The sequence below is a fragment of the Mustelus asterias genome, unplaced genomic scaffold (assembly GCF_964213995.1).
Source record: "Mustelus asterias unplaced genomic scaffold, sMusAst1.hap1.1 HAP1_SCAFFOLD_1368, whole genome shotgun sequence".
In the NCBI taxonomy this organism is placed as follows: Eukaryota; Metazoa; Chordata; class Chondrichthyes; order Carcharhiniformes; family Triakidae; genus Mustelus; species Mustelus asterias.
The window spans coordinates 67,844-76,807 of record NW_027591313.1 but is presented as its reverse complement, the minus strand read 5'-3'; the positions used below and the strand labels follow the sequence as shown (position 1 = coordinate 76,807).

At 51.4% G+C, this 8,964-nt stretch overlaps 1 protein-coding gene across 1 annotated transcript; it reads right to left on the bottom strand.

Moving 5' to 3' along the window:
• Positions 1-894: 894 nt before the first annotated feature.
• On the bottom strand, positions 895-7,736 carry LOC144488196 (neurexin-2-like). The gene is made up of 2 exons (XM_078206224.1): positions 7,028-7,736; positions 895-1,043 (listed from the first exon to the last, which is right to left on the bottom strand). The coding sequence occupies exons 1-2, from the start codon at positions 7,734-7,736 to the stop codon at positions 895-897; spliced, it is 858 nt and encodes a 285-aa protein (XP_078062350.1).
• Positions 7,737-8,964: the final 1,228 nt, after the last annotated feature.

Below are 8,964 nucleotides of genomic sequence, written 5' to 3'. Positions count from 1 at the left end.
AATCAAATCAAATATTAAGTTGATCTTTCTCTACACCCTAGCTGTGACTGTAACACTACATTCTGCACCCTCTCCTTTCCTTCTCCCCTGTGTACTCTATGAACCAAAGTCGACAAGATTATGAGGGGCATGGACAGAGTGGATAGTCAGAAGCTTTTTCCCAGGGTGGAAGAGTCAATTACTAGGGGGGCACAGGTTTAAGGTGCGAGGGGCAAGGTTTAAAGGAGATGTACGAGGCAAGTTTTTTACACAGAGGGTGGTGGGTGCCTGGAACTCGCTGCCGGGGGAGGGAGTGGGAGCTGATACGGTAGTGAGTTTTAAGGGGCGTCTGGACAAATACATGAATAGGATGGGAATAGAGGGATACGGTCCCCGGAAGGGTAGGGGGTTTTAGTTCAGTCGGGGGCAGCATGGTCGGTGCAGGCTTGGAGGGCCGAAGGGCCTGTTCCTGTGCTGTAATTCTCTTTGTTGTTTGTTCAAATGCTTTGTCTGGATAGCGCGCAAGAAACAATACTTTTCACTGTATCCCGGTACATGTGACAATAATAAATCAAATCAAATATTAAGTTGATCTTTCTCTGCACCCTAGCTGTGACTGTAACACTGCATTCTGCACCCTCACCTTTCCTTCTCTATGAACGGTATAGCGCGCAAGAAACAATACTTTTCACTCTATCCCAATACATGTGACAATAATAAATCAAATCAAATCAAATCAGATAAGGCGGTCAAAACTGAACACAATACTCCAGATGTGGTCTCACCAACACCCGATACAATCGCAACAACACTCCTCCACTTTTATACTCCAGTCCCTTTGCATTAAATGCCAACATCCCATTTGCCCAAATAAGCCATTGGGCCCAATCTACTCCTGCTATCCCTCAGTCCTGTTCAATCTATTTCAATCCTCTTTCCAAACCCCTTCTCTTCCTTATCCCAATATTTCTTGGAAAGAAACGCAAGGGAAGGAGTAAGGCCACTCAGCCCCTCAAGCCTCCTCCTCAGGTCGATCTTGGGTTCCAACTCCATTTTCTTGCCAGCTAGGGGAGAGTGAATGGAGGGGTGCGTATAAGGGTATCTGACATAGCAAGGGTTAATGTGGGACTGGGAAACAGTACCACCCAACAGTGAGATGTAAACAGGGCTCGAACAAGAATAAGTTGTGGATTGGACAGAGACCTGTGCAGATACAAGCATGGAGTAAGCTCATTGGGCGGCACAATGGGTTAGCGCTGCTGCCTCACAGCGCCAGGGACCCGGGTTCGATTCCCGGCTCGGGTCACTGTCTGTGCGAAGTCTGCACATTTTCCCCGTGTCTGCGTGGGTTTCCTCCGGGTGCTCCGGTTTCCTCCCATAGTCCGAAAGACGTGCTGGTTAGGGTGCATTGGCCATAAGAACATAAGAACTCGGAGCAGGAGTAGGCCATCTGGCCCCTCGGGCCTGCTCCGCCATTCAATAAGATCATGGCTGATCTTTTCGTGGACTCAGCTCCACTTACCCACCCGCTCACCATAACCCTTAATTCCTTTACTGTTCAAAAATCTATCTATCCTTGCCTTAAAAACATTCAATGAGGTAGCCTCAACTGCTTCACTGGGCAGGGAATTCCACAGCTTCACAACCCTTTGTGTGAAGAAGTTCCTCCTCAACCCAGTCCTAAATCTGCTCCCCCTTATTTTGAGGCCACGCCCCCTAGTTCTAGTTTCACCCGCCAGTGGAAACAACTTCCCTGCTTCTATCTTATCTATTCCCTTCATAATCTTATATGTTTCTATCAGATCCCCCCCTCATTCTTCTGAATTCCAATGAGTATCGCCCCAGTCTACTCAGTCTCTCCTCATAAGCCATGCGAAATTCTCCCTCAGTGTTCCCGAACAGGCTCCAGAGTGTGGCGACTCAGGGATTCTCACAGTAACTTCATTGCAGTGTTAATGTAACCGACTTGTGACTGATAAATAAACTTTAAACCCCTTCCCTTATTTGGCCCAGCACTCGTTGGGAACGGAGACGTGAATTCGGGGCAGGGGCGAGGCCACTCAGCCCCTCCAACTCGCTCCTCCCCTCAGTGGGATAGTATTGCGTCAGGTCCCGGATTTCGCCAGCCAATCTCTCGACGCCCACCCTGTCATGCCATCCCGCATGTTCCGGCCACATCTCCCCTGGGTGGTCAGGCAGCCAGTAGGAAAGAATGTACTCAGAGACCGGCGCTCTCGCCCCAGGAACCCATCTCGTGAACTTCCGCCTGCACCACCTACGAGGTAATATGCCCTTGTAAACCTATCTCCAAACTCTGTGGCCAGGGCCTCGGCTCCTCCCTCTGCGACTGGATCCTGGACTTCCTAACCCACAGACCGCAACCAGTAAGGAGAGGCAACAACACCTCCTCCATGACCATCCTCAACACCGGTGCCCCACAAGGCTGTGTTCTCAACCCCCTACTATACTCCTTATACACCTATCTGGTGTGGTACAGTGGCACAGTGGTTAGCATTGCTGCCTCACAGCGCCAGGGACCTGGGTTCGATTCCCGGCTTGGGTCACTGTCTGTGCAGAGTTTGCACGTCCTCCCCGTGTCTGCATGGGTTTCCTCTGGGTGCTCCGGTTTCCTCCCACAGTCCAAAAGATGTGTAGATTAGAGGGATTGGCCATGCTAAATTGCCCCTTAGTGTCCAAAGATGTGTAGGTGAGGTGCATTGGCCGTGCTAAATTGCCCCTTAGTGTTCAAAGATGTGTAGGTTAGGTGCATTGGCCGTGCTAAATTGCCCCTTAGTGTCCAAAGATGTGTAGGTTAGGTGGATTGGCCGTGCTAAATTGCCCCTTAGTGTCCAAAGATGTGTAGGTTAGGTGCATTGGCCGTGCTAAATTGCCCCTTAGTGTCCAAAGATGTGTAGGTTAGGTGCATTGGCCATGCTAAATTGCCCCTTAGTGTCCAAAGATGTGTAGGTTAGGTGGATTGGCCGTGCTAAATTGCCCCTTAGTGTCCAAAGATGTGTAGGTTAGGTGCATTGGCCGTGCTAAATTGCCCCTTAGTGTCGGGAAGAACAGCTAAGTTAATGGGTAATGGGGATAGGACCTGGGTGGGATTGTGGTCAGTGCAGAATTGATGGACCAAATGGCCTCCTTCTGCACTGTAGGGATTCTATGATTCTTTGACTGTGCGGCCAAATTCCCCATCAAATCCATTTTCAAGTTTGCTGACGACACCACCGTAGTGGTTCGGATCTCAAACAATGATGAGACAGAGTACAGGAATGAGATAGAGAATCTGGTGAACTGGTGCGGCAACAATAATCTCTCCCTCAATGTCAACAAAACGAAGGAGATTGTCACCGACTTCAGGAAGCGTAAAGGAGAGCATACCCTGTCTACATCAACGGGGATGAAGTAGAAAGGGTCGAGAGCTTCAGGTTTTTAGGTGTCCAGACCACCAGCAACCTGTTCTGGTCCCCCCACGCCGACACTATAGTTACGAAAGCCCCACCAACGCCTCTACTTTCTCAGGAGGCAAAGGAAATTTGCCATGTCAGCTACGACTCTCGCCAACTTTTACACCATAGAAAGCATCCTTTCCAGATGTATCACAGCTTGCTATGACTCCTTCTCTGCCCAAGACCGCAAGAAATTACAAAAGGTCGTGAACGTAGCCCAGTCCCATCACGCAAACCAGCCTCCCATCCATTGACTCTGTCTACACTTCCCGCTGCCTCGGGGAAAAGCAGCCGGCATAATTAAGGACCCCACGCACCCCAGACATTCTCTCTTCCGCCATCTTCCGTCAGGAAAAAAATACAAAAGTCTGAGGTCCCGTGCCAACCAACTCAAGAACAGCTTCTTCTCTGTTGCTGTCAGACTTTGGATGGACTTACCTTATGTTAATTTGATCATTCTCTGTTGTATGACTGTAACACTACATTCTGCACCCTCACCTTTCCTTCTCTATGAACGGTATGCTTGGTCTGTATAGCGCGCAAGAAACAATACTTTTCACTGTATCCCAATACATGTGACAATAATAAATCAAATTCAATCAAGATTTTTACTGTTAAACAGGGCACAGGTACAGTATCAGAGTGCGACTGTTACACAGGGTACAATATCAGAGTGCGACTGTTACACGGGGTACAGTATCAGAGTGTGACTGTTACACAGGGTACAGTATCAGAGTGCGACTGCTACACAGGGTACAATATCAGAGTGCGACTGTTACACGGGGTACAGTATCAGAGTGTGACTGTTACACAGGGTACAGTATCAGAGTGCGACTGTTACACAGAGTACAGTATCAGAGTGCGACTGCTACACAGGGTACAATATCAGAGTGCGACTGTTACACGGGGTACAGTATCAGAGTGCGACTGTTACACAGGGTACAGTATCAAAGTGCGACTGTTACACGGGGTACAGTATCAGAGTGTGACTGTTACACGGGGTACAGTATCAGAGTGTGACTGTTACACAGAGTACAGTATCAGAGTGTGACTGTTACACAGGGTACAGTATCAGAGTGCGACTATTACACAGGGTACAGTATCAGAGAGTGACTGTTACACAGAGTACAGTATCAGAGTGTGACTGTTACACAGGGTACAGTATCAGAGTGCGACTATTACACAGGGTACAGTATCAGAGTATGACTGTTACACAGGTACAGTATCAGAGTGCGACTGTTGCACAGGGTACAGTATCTGAGTGTGACTGTTACACAGAGTACAGTATCAGAGTGCGACTGTTACACAGGGTACAGTATCAGAGTGTGACTGTTACACAGGGTACAGTATCAGATTGCGACTGTTACACAGGGTACAGTATCAGATTGCGACTGTTACACAGAGTACAGTATCAGAGTGTGACTGTTACACAGAGTACAGTATCAGAGTGTGACTGTTACACAGAGTACAGTATCAGAGTGTGACTGTTACACAGGGTACAGTATCAGAGTGCGACTATTACACAGGGTACAGTATCAGAGTGTGACTGTTACACAGAGTACAGTATCAGAGTGTGACTGTTACACAGGGTACAGTATCAGAGTGCGACTATTACACAGGGTACAGTATCAGAGTATGACTGTTACACAGGTACAGTATCAGAGTGCGACTGTTGCACAGGGTACAGTATCTGAGTGTGACTGTTACACAGAGTACAGTATCAGAGTGCGACTGTTACACAGGGTACAGTATCAGAGTGTGACTGTTACACAGGGTACAGTATCAGATTGCGACTGTTACACAGGGTACAGTATCAGATTGCGACTGTTACACAGAGTACAGTATCAGAGTGTGACTGTTACACAGGGTACAGTATCAGAGTGCGACTATTACACAGGGTACAGTATCAGAGTATGACTGTTACACAGGTACAGTATCAGAGTGCGACTGTTGCACAGGGTACAGTATCTGAGTGTGACTGTTACACAGGGTACAGTATCAGAGTGCGACTGTTACACAGGGTACAGTATCAGATTGCGACTGTTACACAGGGTACAGTATCAGATTGCGACTGTTACACAGGGTACAGTATCAGATTGCGACTGTTACACAGAGTACAGTATCAGAGTGTGACTGTTACACAGAGTACAGTATCAGATTGCGACTGTTACACAGGGTACAGTATCAGAGTGTGACTGTTACACAGGGTACAGTATCAGAGTGTGACTGTTACACAGAGTACAGTATCAGAGTGCGACTGTTACACAGAGTACAGTATCAGATTGCGACTGTTACACAGGGTACAGTATCAGAGTGTGACTGTTACACGGGGTACAGTATCAGAGTGTGACTGTTACACAGAGTACAGTATCAGATTGCGACTGTTACACAGGGTACAGTATCAGATTGCGACTGTTACACAGGGTACAGTATCAGATTGCGACTGTTACACAGGGTACAGTATCAGAGTGTGACTGTTACACAGAGTACAGTATCAGATTGCGACTGTTACACAGGGTACAGTATCAGAGTGTGACTGTTACACAGGGTACAGTATCAGAGTGTGACTGTTACACAGAGTACAGTATCAGAGTGTGACTGTTACACAGGGTACAGTATCAGAGTGCGACTGTTACACAGAGTACAGTATCAGATTGCGACTGTTACACAGGGTACAGTATCAGATTGCGACTGTTACACAGAGTGCAGTATCAGAGTGTGACTGTTACACAGGGTACAGTATCAGATTGCGACTGTTACACAGAGTGCAGTATCAGAGTGTGACTGTTACACAGGGTACAGTATCAGATTGCGACTGTTACACAGAGTACAGTATCAGAGTGCGACTGTTACACAGGGTACAGTATCAGATTGCGACTGTTACACAGAGTACAGTATCAGATTGCGACTGTTACACAGGGTACAGTATCAGATTGCGACTGTTACACAGAGTACAGTATCAGAGTGTGACTGTTACACAGATACAGTATCAGAGTGCGACTGTTACACGGGGTACAGTATCAGAGTGCGACTGTTACACAGGGTACAGTATCAGAGTGTGACTGTTACACAGGGTACAGTATCAGAGTGCGACTGTTACACAGGGTACAGTATCAGATTGCGACTGTTACACAGGGTACAGTATCAGATTGCGACTGTTACGCAGGGTACAGTATCAGAGTGCGACTGTTACACAGGGTACAGTATCAGATTGCGACTGTTACACAGGGTACAGTATCAGAGTGTGACTGTTACACAGGTACAGTATCAGAGTGCGACTGTTACACGGGGTACAGTATCAGAGTGCGACTGTTACACAGGGTACAGTATCAGATTGCGACTGTTACACAGGGTACAGTATCAGATTGCGACTGTTACACAGGGTACAGTATCAGAGTGCGACTGTTACACGGGGTACAGTATCAGAGTGCGACTGTTACACAGGGTACAGTATCAGAGTGTGACTGTTACACAGGGTACAGTATCAGAGTGCGAGTGTTACACAGGAAATGGCATCGGAGTCTGACCGCCTGTTATTTTGGGGAAATTCCGATTCGGGCAAAGGCAAGAGTGAAGAGAAGAGGGTTGGCACCTACCTTCGCCGCACAGCGTGCCCCGGTGGCCGGTGTCGGTGCAGTCGCAGATGACCTTGCTGTTGATGATGGAACAGACGCCCCCGTTGAGGCAGGGGTTCTGCCGCGAGCAGAGATATTCCATGTCGTTCTGGATGCCCTGGCTGCCCAGGAGGACGGCGGGGGTGTCACCCACCTTGAGGTTGGTGATCAGGCCCCGGAAGGGCAACTCGTACTTGACGGTGCTGGAGGTGAGGGTGGAGAGGCGCACGTCAGGCGGGATGCCGCCCACAAAGAGGTCGCTGGCCACCGTCATGTCCCGGCGTTTGGACTTCACCTCCGCCGCCTTGGTCTCCGCGTCCACCACCAGCATGGTCTCCCGGTAGTTGCGGGTGAGGAGCACCATGTGCCAGCGGTCGTCGGCGACCCGGGCGTCCGTGTGGAGGGTGGCGGGCTCCACGCAGAAGATGGTGAATCGCAGCCTCAGCCGGCCGTCCACGATCATGAGCTCCAGGAAGTCGCAGTAGCCGCCATCGTCCACGTAAAGCAGCAGCGCCTTGGTGGCGTTCGTCCGCAGGCTGAAGCTCAGCTCCCCCAGGGAGCCGGCGTCCCACCGCGCGTAGCGGGCCCACTGCCCCGCCGCGCCGCCAAACTCCAGGGCGCCATTCAAGCCCACGGCGCTCGCTAGGAGGACCACCAGCCGCAGGAGCCTTGCTGTAGGCCCACCCGCCATTTTCTCTCTCGCTCTCTCTCTCTCAGCCCCCTCTCAAATATCCGGGGACGGTGGGGAGGACCGTCACTACGTCTCCAGGGACGACCAGACCCCGGCACCCAGATCCCCCCCCCTCCCAACGCCGGCCGCTTGCCGCCACCTTTTTCCCTCCCCCCTCAATTAAGAAACGTTCCCCCCCCACCTCCCCCACCCCACCCCCGGAACACTCCAAGTTGAAGGAAACCCCCCCCCCACCCTCCCTCCCCCTGTCACACCCCCAACCACAACGGTGACCAGACTCAACGGTGACCCCTCGCGCGCATGTGCGATTGGAGGGGGGGGCCCACGCTCGGAGATGCGGAAGTCGGGGGAGGGGGTTACGGAGGGGGTGGGGTAAGAGGGAGGGAGGAAAGATGGGGGGGGGGGGGGGAAAGGAGGAAGGGGTTCCGAAACGGATTGGGGCGACGCACGTCACAAGGTCGTGGGCGCGGCGGGCTTTCTGGGGGCTGCCCGGGGGGATGTGGGAGCTGGCCTCAAGTCTACCCCGCCATCCCGGTCAAAGAAGCTCCCCGCATCCTCCATACACTCAAGAAAAAAAAAACCCCCGGCAACGGTGCAGAGACAAGCCACTCCTTCGCGTTTTTCTTGCAACGCCACCCTCTCTTGCCTTGTTCGGGGTGGGGGGTGGGGGGGGGTGGTGGTGGGGGGTAGTCCTGTTTGTGTGCGGGGTGGGGCGGGAAACGACAGGGGGAATCTTTGACAGCTCAAGCTGGAGCCCGGTGCGTCCCGACCGCGACCCGACACATGGCCTCCGACCTCTGAACTCCCCTCCCCCGCGGTAACCACTTAGCCCCGGGCGAGAGCGAGCGAGAGAGAGACGCCAGACGGAGGGAGATGAGGTTCGCTGGAGGTTGAGATCAAGACGTCCGGCTGCGCGCTCCCGATTCCATCGCCGCGTCGAATTCTCGGAACGCCGAGGCCTGGGATCCGCTGCGAACGTTTCCGAGTCGCTCCGTCGCTGTCGAATCTGCGCAGAGAGAGAGAGAGAGACATGATGAATTTTACTCCCACCTCACTCTGGCCTTCATTCAGAATCACAGCAGCTTAATAACACAAATTGGCGGCACAGTGGGTTAGCACCGCTGCCTCACAGCGCCAGGGACCTGGGTTCAATACCAGCCTCGAGTCACTGTCTGTGCGGAGTCTGCACATTCTTTCCGTGACAGCGTGGGTTTCCTCCGGGTGCTCC

What these genes read in the sequence shown, in the direction of transcription:
- LOC144488196 (XM_078206224.1), bottom strand. Translation starts at nt 7,736, where the DNA reads ATGGCGGGTGGGCCTACAGCAAGGCTCCTGCGGCTGGTGGTCCTCCTA. An exon ending in GGGCACGCTGTGCGGCGAAG is followed by an intron (nt 1,044 to 7,027) that starts GTAGGTGCCAAC and finishes ACTCTCCCCTAG; the next exon opens with CTGGCAAGAAAATGGAGTTG.